Source organism: Thunnus thynnus, chromosome 10 (assembly GCF_963924715.1).
Source record: "Thunnus thynnus chromosome 10, fThuThy2.1, whole genome shotgun sequence".
NCBI lineage: Eukaryota > Metazoa > Chordata > Actinopteri > Scombriformes > Scombridae > Thunnus > Thunnus thynnus.
In genome coordinates, this window is record NC_089526.1 from 1,543,943 (window position 1) to 1,558,302 (window position 14,360).

The 14,360-nt window shown below is 38.9% G+C and overlaps 1 protein-coding gene across 1 annotated transcript in view; it reads left to right on the top strand.

The window, feature by feature from the left end:
- LOC137190747 (collagen alpha-6(VI) chain-like) overlaps positions 1 to 14,360 on the top strand; it is a 56,088-nt gene that overhangs the window by 11,034 nt on the left and 30,694 nt on the right. The window contains exons 5-14 of the mRNA XM_067600329.1: positions 995 to 1,609; positions 1,985 to 2,536; positions 5,979 to 6,530; positions 7,406 to 8,074; positions 8,170 to 8,516; positions 9,493 to 9,571; positions 10,650 to 10,792; positions 12,235 to 12,327; positions 13,212 to 13,265; positions 13,660 to 13,731. Coding sequence (XP_067456430.1) covers positions 995 to 1,609; positions 1,985 to 2,536; positions 5,979 to 6,530; positions 7,406 to 8,074; positions 8,170 to 8,516; positions 9,493 to 9,571; positions 10,650 to 10,792; positions 12,235 to 12,327; positions 13,212 to 13,265; positions 13,660 to 13,731 — 3,176 coding nt within the window. The remainder of the gene's footprint in view (positions 1 to 994; positions 1,610 to 1,984; positions 2,537 to 5,978; positions 6,531 to 7,405; positions 8,075 to 8,169; positions 8,517 to 9,492; positions 9,572 to 10,649; positions 10,793 to 12,234; positions 12,328 to 13,211; positions 13,266 to 13,659; positions 13,732 to 14,360) is intronic.

Genomic DNA, 14,360 nt, shown 5'->3' on the forward strand with positions numbered 1-14,360 from the left:
ATCCTAGTAAAGTGAGAAGAGGATGTTTGACATGTTTGCCAAAAAATGTATTCAAATAATTATTCCCCCTAAAATCTCAAAATGTGGATATTATTTTTCTGTTTCTGTGCATGTTAAATAAACAAGATACAGCATTTTAATTGGTTAGCTTTAGGTGTGTTGGTAGGTCTATTTTTTCAGATAGAGCCAGGCTAGCTGTCCCCTCTTTAGTCCTTATGATACGCTAGGCTAAACATGTCTGATTCCAGCTACTTACTCAACACAAAGATATAAAATTGACATTGATCTCCTCATCTCACTCTCAAATGATGACACACCAAAATAAAAAAATAAAAATAATTAACAATTCCTTTCAGGTTAGTTGAGCTATAAGCTCAGCGGCTACAGTGTGGAGCTTACTTAGCTCACTACTTGCTGGCAGATTTGTTTCAGTTAATACTGAGTTACTGTCAGGCTGCAGGACTTGTCCGACATCAGTCTCTCCCCTCACCTTTGCGATGTCACAGTTTCATTTTGCAGTTACCTATGAGCTCATTTTATGTGTTAGTGTTCATTTCCTTGTGAGTGAAAGGACAACATTTTTTCGCATTTCATTTGAACAAACTACAAATATAATCTTCCTTACCAAAGATTGTGTTTTCTGTTTTGTCATTTTTCAGTTAGAAGTGGACATTATAGATCAACTTTACACTCAGGGAGGAACAAATAAGAAAACACTAGTTTTATTTAATTTAAAGTTAATGAATGCTGTTGAAATAAGTGTTAAGGATGAAAATTAATAAATGTTACCTTCAATACTTCATGCCAGTTTTTAACCTAGCCACCTTTACAATTGCAAACTCACAAAATCATGCTTACTTGGTCAGGCTGTTAGGACACTTGTAGACCTCTAAGCAACACATAATGAATATCGCTGTTATATATTTCATCTTCAAAGATATTTGAATGTTCAAGTAGCAGTTGCTCAAATTAACTAATTATATTCCTTTCACAGATTGCAAAACAGGCAACATGGCAGATATTGTGTTCATTGTTGATGAGTCGACAAGCATCGGAGAAGCCAACTTCCAGCTTGTACGCAATTTCCTACACTCGATTGTAAGCAGCCTGGATATTGGTAAGAAGACAGTCCAAGTAGGCATCGTTACATACAACAAAATCTCCACAGCACAGGCCTACCTCAACACTCTCAATGACAAGACTGAAATCCTACAGTTCATCAAGCTGCTGCCTTATAATGGTGGTGACACGAAAACTGGAAAGGCCCTAAACTTCACCCGGGATGAAATCTTCACTGAGCGAAAAGGCAGCAGGAAGGGCGTCCAGCAGGTGGCGGTGGTGATCACAGACGGTGAATCCCAGGACGATGTGAGCGACGCCGCAATCATTCTCCGTCGGACTGGGGTCACAGTTTTCGCTGTAGGAATTGGAGATGCCAAAGAGGAGGAACTGAACGAGATGGCTACTCACCCCCCTCTCGAGCATGTTTTTTATGTGAACAGTTTCACCCATCTGAAACCCCTGAAAGAGAGACTGCAGGGAATCCTGTGCAAAAAGATCTTTGACAAAAAGTTCACAGACAAGAAAAGAAAAGAAAACATCAAAAAAGGTTTGAACCAGTGGTTTTTGATAGTTGTCAAAGTTTAAATATTGTGTGAGTATAAACGATGCAGCAAATTAAATTAAATTAAATTAATGTAAAGAGAGAGTAAAGCTGAGAATGACATGTGTGGACCAAGTTTTGAATCCTTGTTCTGAAACAGAATGAACCCTGAGAGCCAGAAATCTTGATCAGCTTTCAAGTTGCAGTTAATTTATCGGTTAACACCCTGTTGACTAAAACCATATTTCATGGTTTGTTTGTGCTTTGGGGATGTAAAATTGTAGTTGTTACCTCCTTGAGTAGCTGTTGATTGATTTTTAGCTTTCCCTCTCTCTGACTATGTGTAAAGAACTAATTCTTACAGTTGCTTTTCTTCTCCAGCTTGTGTACAAAAGGATAAAGCGGACTTCTACTTCCTGATAGACGACTCAGGAAGCATTACTCCAGACGACTTCAGTGACACAAAGAACTTCATCATTGAGTTTCTGCATACCTTAAATGTGGGGCCACAAAATAACCGTGTGGGGCTTGTGAAATATGCAGATTCTCCAACTGTGGAATTTGACCTGACAAAGCACGCAGATGCAAATGCACTGGAGAAAGCTGTGAAGGATATTATGCATAAAGGAGGTGGGACAAATACAGGGAGAGCACTGTCTTCAATGGGTGAGCGCTTTAAGAGACACACTCATAGTCAAGTCCCAAAGTACCTGATTGTCATCACTGATGGAGAATCCCAGGATAGAGTCGAGGATCCTGCAGAAGAACTGAGGGAGCAGGGCATCATCATCTATGCCATTGGGGTGAAAAAGTCAAACAAAATTGAGCTGGATGAGATTTCCGGTCACCCTAACAGGACTTTCAAAGTCACCAATTTTGATGCCCTGAAGACGCTCACAGATGTCATTATCACAGACATCTGTTCTCCAGAATGTAAGAAAAACACTTGACTTTAAAATGCATGTCTAGCATGTAGACAGGATCTGTTCCAGAAGTAAGAAAACTTCATTCAAATCACACTGACAGTTGTAGTGATGTAAATAAGTAAAAGGAGGGAACTAAACCATACTCAACAGTATGTTGTGTTGTTCAGTCCATATGTTTAGTCAAGAACTGAAAAAAAAAATCTGATATAGTAGTTTATTTAAATATTTCTGTGTTTTTGCAGTCTTAGACAAACAGCATTTCCCATAAGCCCATAGACCATTGCGGGTTAAAAGTCACAGCTTTTTGACTCACCAAGACCATGGGCCAGTCAAGGGGTTGCGTTTAGTTCAGAGATGTCTGAAAATGGTTAGTTCAGACATGTTTGTAGAAAATACTGTTAAAGAATTTTATGGATATGGACAAAATGTTATTTGATGCACTACATCATGTACATTTTCAAGGGAGCTGTTTTTTGTATGGTCACTTTATTGCAGTAAATTTTGTCACAAAGTCACAAAGTTTGCAACATCTGATAGCAACTCTTGCAGTGAAGATGATTTGTCTTACAATATAGGTAGTAAATTCCAGGAACACGCCTAATTTTTTCAGAAAGACCAATTAAAGAAATGCAGAACCAGAAATTGTGTTGAGTTACAGAGCCTTGGTTGTAGTGTCATAGTGACTTTTCAGGTGTTGTTCCAGAAGTAAGAAAACTGTTATTTAATATTTCTGTTTTTGGCAATCTTGAGTGAACACCATTACTATACACTCTAGACCAAATGTAACTAGCTCAACATAAGAGTCTAGGCAAGTGGCCGTGGCTACTTCAGGTAACTTCAGGATAGAGACAGTGTAGACATTTTCAGACAGCAGAGTTTTCAGCTTGAAGTTGGAAAAATTACAATACAAAAGATTGTTGGTGAATAGTACCACTATCCCTATGAATCTTAAGACACACAGGGACATATGTGGATTTTTAATAATTATTGGTATTAAAATTACAAAAGGCAAAGTGATTTTGAATCAGGTTTTCTCACTATTGAAACAGAACCTGGAAGTTCCAGTTTCACTTTGGCTCTGTGTAGAGTGTATAGTAGCCAGACTGAGCTACACTCTCTTCCACTGCACAAGTGGATCCTTACTAATTTGGGCAAAAGGTTATCTAAGAAGTGCTCTTTTAAAGGGCTAGATAACAATGGAAATGAGCTTTGGGGTGGATTAGAGTGATGGTGGGTCTTCCTGTGCTGTAACATAATTTTATCTCCTCAGTCTTTTAAGTTATTTGAAATTTTGAAATTTGTGGCTCAAGATCAAGCGGTGTTGAGGCGGTACTCGTTACTATGTCACACCAGAAAGTTATCAAATATGCAGGAAGCTTTAGCATGAGGCCACTGCCACCCAGTGCTGCACTGAGGGTGTAAGTAAGAGTTTGTATCACAGCCATTTGATAAGCGAAGGAGGACACTGGAAATGTTGCTGGTTGTTCAGCAGCTAAAAAGTCGTTACAGCCTTCCAGAGGATGGAAATATACATCAGGAATGGCTGAAATTCATTTTGGAGACAGTCTTCCCTTACCATGTGAGGCAGCTGGACTCGTGAGATCACACAAGAAGGGAGAATGTTGGACTGTCTGGAATTGGTTTTAACTAGCTTTCCTCATATCTTTGCAGAAGAACATTTTTTGTATCAATAGATGACCACTCCTCCAAACACCATGAGGTTACCTGTGGGGTATCACAAGGATCAATTTTAGGACTGTTTTTAATCTGTACATGCAACCCCTGAGCAGTGTCACCAGGAGGCACGGTGTCTCTTTCCACAGCTATGCTGATGACACTCAACTCTATGTGACCGTGTCTCCTGATGACACTGGGCCGAGTGACTCACCTTTTAACTGTATTTTAGATATAAAGGCCTGGATGTCACAGATTTTTTTTACTGCTCAACCAGGATAAACCAGAGGCACTGATCATTGGCTCAGAGGCTCATAGAGAGAACCTGGCCTCCAAACTAAACACACTGAGACTCAATTAAAGCCAAGAGGCAAGAAATCTAGGAGTGATTTTTGATTGTGATTTTAATTTCACAGCCCATGTGTGGCGTGTCACAAAAACAGCATTTTATCATTTGAAGAACATCTCCAAAGTGAAGCCATTTCTCTCTCTGAGCAACACAGAGAGACTGATGCATGCATTCATTACTAGCAGGCTAGACTATTTTAATGCTCTCCTTTCTAGTCTACCAAAGAATACAATTAATCAGCCACAATTAATTAAGAATTCTGCTGCACGAGTGCTAAGACCAAAAGGAGAGCACATATTACGCTTATTTCAAAGTCTTTACACTGGTTACCTGTTAGTTTTTGTATTGATTTAAAAATGATTTTATTAGTTTATAAGGCACTTCATGGTCTTGCATTAAACTACATTTCAGAAATGCTTCTGATTTATGAACCAGGAAGACCCCTCAGATCCTTCAGTTCTTCTCTTTTAGCTTTTCCACAAAGCAGAACAAAACCCTTCAGTGATGCTGCTTTCAACCATTACGCTCCAAGCTGCTGGAACAGAGAAGAGCTATTTAGTCTGGCTTTTATGTAGTGTCTTATAATTTAATGGTTTTATTATTTAAATTTATTTTATTTATAATCATTATTTATTTTATTCTATTTTGTTTTATCAACATTTTAATACTGATCAATAGAATTTATATTATATTTATTTTGGGTAGTATTACACAATTTTATTTTTTGTTGTTATTTTTATTGCTTGTGTTATATTTTATTATGTATCTTTTATTATCTTAATTATCCATCTTTTGTTGTTGTCTTATTCGGTTAACTTGTTTTTCAGTTCTTTTAGTGCACATTTGTCTCCAAATCCATTTTTAAAATCCCACGTTTTGTCAATTGCTTTCTGAAGCACTTTGAATTGCATTTAGATTATTATAATGTTTTTGATTATCATTATGATTGATTTGGTAGTATTTGATTAGGTAGTATTCTGTTGGCTGGGGGTGAAAGTGGGGGCCACACCTCCAGCCAATCAGAGAAGATGGTCATTAATAATACAGATTTTATGTAGACAGCCTGCTGGAGGACAGAGGGGAATCTGGGCTGTAAGGAAAGATGGATTTAGAGAAATCTAAATAACTGTTGATAAAAAAAATGTCACACATATGTTTAAAGTAATCATAAAAATTAGTCAAAAAAGGCCATGATACCAGATCTTTAAGCAAAGCTCTCCAAAGCTACCACTTTTAGCTTAGTGGATTTGACATCAGGACAACATGTGCTTGTAAACAACTAGTCATTTAAAAATTCATATACTTAGTAGCTTGTCTTGTTGCCTGCAATCTCCCAAAATATTCCTGGTTTGACAGGGCCGTCAGGTAAGAAAAGGGGGATAAAAGAGGAACACCATACTAACATTTATGTTCTCTGTGTCTACAGTTTGCAAAGGCGCATCAAGTGATGTAATTTTCTTAACTGACAGCTCTGAGAGTATCTCTGAGGAAGACTTCAAGAAAATGAAAGACTTCATGAAATCTGTCATCAACAAGATTGCGATCAGGGAGGATGCAGTGCATGTTGGCCTCATGCAGTTCAGCACCGATTACCAAATAGAGTTCTCCCTCAGCGAATACTACGACAAAGATCAAATGTTTCAAGCCATCAATGACATGCAGCAGATGAAAGAAGGCACGCACACGGGTAAAGCCATCACAGCGGTGTCGCAGTATTTCGATAAATCGGAGGGAGGACGTCCTGAGCTGAAGCAGAGGCTGGTGGTGATAACAGATGGCAAATCCAACGACGACGTCAGAGAAAGCGCTAAGCGAGTGATGGACAAGGGAGTGATTATCTACACCATCGGAGTGATGGACGCCAACACCACCGAGCTGTGGGAGATCAGCCACTCAGAAGACAGGGTTTATTATGGGTGGGACTTTGACGCGCTGAACAACTGGGAGAGCCAGCTGGCTTTGGAGATCTGTGAGACCGGTGAGAGTCCAGGACTGTCTCAAAACAGCACTTTTGAGTAATAATAGTAGTATATCTGAATTTAATGTATTTATTTTATTTGTAAGGGACCATATACAGTGTTTAACATAAATGTTACCATTTGATGTTCTGTGCTAGAATTAGCTTACAGCTAATTTTCCTCTGCAGTCACTTCAGCAGGTCACAAATAAAACATACTGTATGTGCAGAAGCAGAACAGTACCAAGCAAAAAACACCCAGGAAACATAATACAAATTTACACACAGTAGCACATTACATACATCCACCGTGTCAACTAGAACATGACAAATATATACTTTACAAATTAAAGTTTAAGTTTAAGATTATTCACATACATGAGAAGAACATGAGATAAATGTAGAGTCAATGGTAAAAGAGTTGAGTAGCAGACTTTTTAATTTGGTTTTAAAAGTACTGATGGAGCTGCAGCTCTTCATGTCGTCAGGTAGGAGCTTTCACAGAGAATGCTGACTGCATATTTAAAGCTTTAGTTACTTGCAAATTTTGAAAAGTAAACCTAATCAGATTAAAAAGAAGGGATTTGAAAGGTAGGGGGGGGGGGAGTGTCATGAGAGGATGACGAAAATTAATCCATCAAATTGATGGAATTATTTGTAATTTATCAAAATTTCCCCCTCAGACCAGGCCCTGTTCGTACAATGGTACTTCATAAACATGTGAATGTGCAGCTTAATAGTGTATGTTTGCTCAATACACCTGGCATCAATAGCAGAGTATGGCAAAAGTCTTAAACCACCAGAATATAGTTTAAATCACACTATAAAGTGAAAAAGTTTCATAGTACACTTGGTGATTAGTAATGTTGGCAAATGCCCTTCCTTTTCTCTGGCAGTTCCTCCTGTGGAAGTTTGCAAGGCTGACCTGGTTTTCCTACTTGATAAGTCCAGCAGCATCACACCTGACAACCACACAGTCATGTTGGACTTCACGGCAGGACTTGTGGAAAGCTTCAACATAAGCAAAGAGTTTGTTCAAGTTGGAGCTGCACAATTCAGTGATGATCCTAAGCATGAGTTTTACCTTAACACGTACTACGAGAAGGAAACTATGATCACAAAAATCCGCAAAATGGAGTACAGTGGTGGAAACACCTACCTTGGAGAGGCCTTGGACTACATGAAGAATTACTTCACACCGGAACATGGTAGCCGTAAGTCTGCTAATATCCCCCAGATACTGGTGGTGTTCTCAGACGGAGATGCTCATGATGAAGTGGAGGACAAAGCCAACAATCTCAGGACTAAAGGGGTTGTGATTTTTGTCATCGGTGTTGGAGATGTCCACCTCCTGCAGCTCTTGCAGATCACTGGAAGCCCTGTGAGAGTGTTCAATGTGCATCAGTTTGACAAGTTGGACAACATCAAGAAAGACCTGGCCTCCGCCATCTGTAAATGTGAACAACCACAAAAAGATGAACCACCTACACCTACACCTAGCCCTCAACCTACATCTGAACCTGGACCTCGACCTAGACCTGTACCTACACCTGAACCTAGACCTGGTGAGTTGAGAAGTGCTATTTTGCCTTAATTTTTCTACATTTCTGCCATTCTTATATTTTTAATGTCGCTGCAAAATATAAAATCTCTACTTCAGGTCCTTTAGTACAAGGAAACTGCAGCATCGATATCGGCATCGGATTTGATATTTCACAAAGAGCCAGAGATCATTGGAAGATGCTCCATGACAACCTGCCGGCTATTTTCGAATACATTTCCTCTGTGGACGACCTGTGCTGTGACAAGAAAGCCAACATTGCCTTCCGACTGGTAGACGAATATGGAAAATCCCTGTATGACACAAACTTTGTGAGGAACTTTGTGAAACTCAGTGAGGACGTGTTACAGAGAGTCATGAAGATATCTAAACCTACTTACTTCAACACCGCCCTGCTGAACTCCTTCAAAAAGATGTTTAAGGACAAATCCAAAGCTCATGTGAAGGTGAGAGTGACGCAGCTTCCAACCCTGGAAAAGGATATGTTTTCATTTATTTATCATGAAATTAAGGTGAAGGATGATTTCTCATTCTGTGACAGCAGTGAATGTTTTCAATCAGACTTCAATTCTTGAAAATGTGAGTTAAAAGTGGTTTTAGAAAATCTAATATATGGAAAAGGAGATAACACTAGTACTGTTTCATATTTTCCAATGTCTTTACAGTCTATGTATGGCTTATTATGGCATATTTGGTAAACAAACCAGATGAAGAGTCTACAGCCATGCTACCAACTCTGTGAGGCTTCCTACTTAGGCACAGCGATGCTTCAAGCTGTATGCTATAATCAGCATGCTAACAAGCTCACAATGACAATGCTAATATGCTGATGTTTAGCAAGTGTAATGTTTGTCATGTCCACCATCACAATGGAGCATATTAGCATACTAACATTTGTTAATTAGTAATTAATAGAAAGTACAGCTGAAGCTGAAACTAATGGCATTTCCATTAGTTTTGTGGGTATTTAGTCAGAAACAAAAATACTGAACAAAGTGAAATTTTGAACAGATGATGGCGCTAGATAAAAAGTCAGAGCATCACCAAAGTTACTGCAATTCATCTTGACATGAATTAGTCTAGACCAAATTTCATGCCAATCCATCTAAAATTTGTTGAGACATTTCACTCAAAACCACAAATCTAAACCTTGTGGTGGTGCTAGAGGATACTTCAGAGAATCACCAAAGTCAGTAGGATTCATCCTCTGGAGAGAACAATTGTCTCTACAACGTTTCTATGGTAATAAAATATTTGTCAAGTCTGGACTAAAGTGATGGCCTACAGACAGACAGACATTGGCATCCCTAGAAGCTTGGCTAAAAACATGTAAACAGCATACAAAATAGTTTCTCCTTTGCAGACCTGAGTGAGTGATTCTCACTAAGAACAATCTAACATGTGACCAACCTCACCCTTCAGGTGCTGGTGATCTTCTCAGACGGACTCGATGAAGACGTGATGATTTTGAAGCGTCAGTCAGAACTGCTGAGAAAGTCAAGTAAGTACTGGGAGGCAGAGGTGTTTCCAAAAATGCTCTGATAAATAGAAATATAGAATAATATCATATTATAATATTTATAGTCATACCACTACTCCACTTCTTTTTCCATGCTTCCATTTTTCCAATCTGTCCTCTTCTTCTTCTTCCCCTTTCTCTTCTGTAGTTCTTTCTTTCATTCATCTCTTCTACCCATCTTTCATTGCCTCTTTTTTCCCCCTTATGCCTTTTTACCTCTTTTTTTCCATCTTTCTTGCCCATCTCCCTCTGACTTCCTTTCCAGCCTTTACTTGGTAAAAAATGTCACGCACTATACTCAAGTCATCGTGGTGTAAATGGTTTAAATTCTTCAAAAGTATATAATAATAAATAAAGTAGGGATATCCTGATCCCAATATGAAATTTTTAATGTTTATTATCTAGAATAATTTACTTGTAGTTTTTTCTACACAAAACATCTCAGCAGGGCACATTGAAGGGCTCGGCCCAGCCCCTGCGTCAAAGCATGACAAACCTGACAACCTGCTCTATCCATTCATATGTGGATATTTATGCTGTATTGAAAACTTGTGCACATAAAGACATTTTTACATTTTTTGTTTTTTTCCATAAAAAGTGTACTAGAGCATGTCTAGTACTACTCTCATACAAAATGACATTTCTGAGTAGCCTAAATAAGCAACAAAAACACCCTAGGGTTGAAAGGATTAAGAAAATACATTCTGCATCATAGTTTTTGATGATTTACTCTGCTGTAATATGTAATATTATGTCTCGTAGTGTTTTATGTTATGTCAGTCCTGCAGTTTTCAACCTCCATAAAAAGATGATGTTTAGCTGGTTTGCTGGCAGGCTAACAAACAAAGGATAGAAAATAGATCATACATACATCACAAAAATTCATCAATGTCTCTCGAGCCTGTGAATCAGCTTGGGATATTCCTAAAATCAAGTTGAATGTAGCCATTTGACATAATATTTTATAAAGTGCATTATGTCAGTTTGTAGACCAATGACACATGAACTTCTCTGAGGTAGTAAATCTCTTATCTGATGTTGTGTTTATTGTCTGCTGAAGTCAGTGCTCTGCTGACTGTGGCTCTGGAGGGAGCCCATAACCCCGCCGAGCTGCAGACGGTTGAGTTTGGCCGAGGTTTCGACAACAACAATCCTCTCAGCATCACCATGCCCAGCATCGCCAGCACCATCCGCACACAAATTGTGAGTCTTTCATGTTAGATGTTCTCAGTTGTACACATAAAAGGTGATGGAAGAAGTTGGGTGAATAATGAAAAGAGAGCGCTTGAGGTAGAAGTTCAAACTTCTGCCTACTTTTACGCCACTGTACACATGACCAATCACAACATGATGTCAGATTGTTGGATTGTCAGACTCTAGAACGCAACCTTCAATTCTGTGGTCGTTTCAGATGACTCAAGAGAACAATACAAAGACAAGACAAAACATTACAAAGACTAGAGTAGGGCTGTAGTCAACCAAAGAAAATCTTGATCGAGTAAAATCGCACATAATCTTCAACAAATTGATTAGTCGCGCGCGCAGCGCGGCGGGGGGGGGGGGGGGGGGGGGGGGGGGGGGGGGGGGGGGGGGGGGGGGGGGGGGGGGGGGGGGGGGGGGGGGGGGGGGGGGATGTAACGGGACAGAGACAGAGAACTCGGCAGCCACACATTTCTCCGTTCTGTATTTCTCTGTTTTGTGTCTTCAGCTTATGCTAACCCATTGTTGCTAACTTTGGAGCTAACCCCTTTTACTTTTCCAGCATTTGGGGAAACAACAGACGTGACTTTTTAGCATTTATTAACCCACACACTGTAGTCGGTACTGTACATTTACTGCCAGAAAGTTGTGAAAACAACAGGGGTGCTTTGAATACACCCCCGTTTTCACAGGTAATTTGTTAGTCTGTCCCTCCCGCCGCAGGAAATAATGGATTACTCCTGGAAAGCTACTGATGTAGCACTTTTCTCCTTATGAAAATAACACGGAGATGATTCGACCAATGAGAATTTAGTTGGACGAGAGCATATCGACCAACTAATCGACCAGTCAACCAGCAGACTACAGCCCTAGACTAGAGAGTGCAAAGATGAGCCAAAACAGTGCAAAGTCAAGACAAAATGGTGCAAAGACGAGTCAAAAACAGTACAGAGACCAAAAAGTGTTGTTAGACAATCCGTTTAGCACCTCATCTTAAGCATACTGAAGCCTTTACTCTCCATTAACATCAACTGGAACAAAAGTCTGACAGAAAGATAAAAGATGTCACTTGTAGGATCAATGAACTTTGTATTGACTTATTCATCACTGATAGGACATTGTAAAATGACATTTATTATATGGAATGTATTGAAATAGTTTAGTTTGTGTTGGAAGTGAGTGAATTCATGTAACAGTGTTGGTCTAGTTTAGCATATTTATAATGGAAAACAGTTGTGTTGTGTATAACTCAATCAAAAGTGAAATAATACACCTTCCAACAACTTCAAAGTTGTCTGATTTACATGTTGTATAATTGTCTACGTAGTTTGAGTTTTGAAATAAGGCCATTAGAAAGAAATTTCAAAAACTGTGCTGTTTTATATTATTATATATATAAATTTATATTAAATCTTTTGTCTTCTGCTCTCTGTGTCTCTCTGCAGGTTACCGTGTCAGAAAGGGAGTGTTGCAACGTCATGTGCAGATGCTCGGGACACCCAGGCATCCGTGGCTCTCCTGGCCGCCCAGGGTCAAAGGTGACTGCCATAAATCACATCTTTAAACTTTAAACATGATGTCAAGAACGAAAATCTGGTCTGGGCTGAGAGCAAGTGGATAAACTTGCTATATACTCTCAAAATTAGGGGTCTGTCCTTGTTTTTTTAGGAAGTAATTCATTTTTCGAAATGTGTTTATTTATTTAATATTTATTAATTTATTTTATTTATTGCGTGTGTGTATGTATATCTGCACTACTTTTACTCTTGCCCTATTGTCTGTAACTGTTAATCATTCAATTATGTAAAAGTTTTCACTGTCTACTACTCGTCATCTCTAACGGACGTCTATCATAATCTATGAATTGTGTAGTTGCAAGATCTGGATCTGTTTTGTTTTGGGCGGAGGGTTTGAAGGTGTGTGGGTAATTGCACCATATTGGTGATTTCATGTTGACTGTATATTGTATAAACATTCTCATAATAAAACATATATATATATATAAAACAACAGTCAACCATATAATCATCAAGATAAGTGGTTGCTCAGGTGTATTTATAGAAGGTAGACATACATATAATGGGCTGCCTTGCGTAATGATCCGTCCAGACATGTTTGACGATATATAAACTACTTTACGTTGAATAACTTTAAAAATTAAAAACTTTAAATTTTGTGTCCTCCTTCACTAGTTGTGATGTCACAAATCCTGCTGATATGTCCACGTGTTAAACTGAGATTTAAGGTGAGCTCAGAGAAACTTTCCTCCTTCAGCAGATGAATGTGAAAACAACCTCTGCACAGAGAAGAGAACAACATCCAGCTGCACGAAGAAGAAGAAGAAAAAAAACATGTTTTTGAGTTCATTTTTGGCTTCAGTTAATAATCTATTTGAATCTGTTTGTGTCTGTTTTATAAACAGGGTTTGCCTGGTAGGAGGGGTCACTCTGGCTTCCTGGGAGAGGAGGGGCACGCCGTAAGTGCTTCTTCATACAGTTTTTACTCCTTTTAAGATGAGATGAAACTTGGTGGAGTGGTGAAAAAAACTGGAGGCCTTTTGTCGCTGAAACAGCTTTTGGCTGTGTTGAAACTTGAACTGAAATGTGGGTTTAAAACAACCTGCTCCTCTTTGAACTCTTAGTATTTTTTGAGTGTAATAGATTTAATAATTGATAAAATAAAATTTATCAGCCTTACCTAGCATCACCTTCCACCAAATTTTTTTGAGATTTGTTAACATGTAAATTACTAAAATGCCAGTAAAACTATCACAAGGAAATTGTTCATAGGATGAAACTGCTTGACCTGCTCGTATCTTCTGGACTCTTGTGTAGTCTGCAGTCACAGTTTGATTTGTCTGGTTGTTGCAGGGCGACCGAGGACTTCCTGGACGAGTTGGACCTCCGGGCATCCAGGGCTGTCCTGGAATCAGAGGACAGAAGGTACAGCACTGCTTAATACTACCGAGAGGAACACAATAACACTGAGGATGGAAAAATGCCTCCTACTGAGTGATGTTAAGACCAAATAAAAAGGGAATTAAGTGCTGTGGTCTGTTGTGTTTGTGGGGCTCTAGAGGGTGTGTCATTGCCAGTATTGATACCATGACTGGATGTTTTTTACATCAGTTCTTCTTTAAAATAAGATTAAGTAAAGTAAGAATGTAACAATAACATTTTGTCATGGCTTCATGTTCTTCACCACCATAGTTCACTGTCCACACTGCCCTACAAAGGCAGAGGATGCAGTGAAGTTTAAGGGCGGCTGGGGGAGTAACAAATAGAAAACTTGTCATTGTTATTTTATGTAGTTTCAGACCACAACAAATAATTGCATAACCCACATGTAGATACTGAACTATGGATAATCTCCACAGGATGTAAGGAGAATATACAGTATCTACCAACAGCATGTCCATTTTTACTACTTTGTTTACATATTGATTTTTAACAGGGATGCACAATACATTTATTTTTCCAGATAAATCCAAGGGTGCACGTTGCTGAAGTAAAAGATAACAGTCAGTCGTGGTGGATTACAACATTACGGAAAAATAGGCAATAAGAAAATT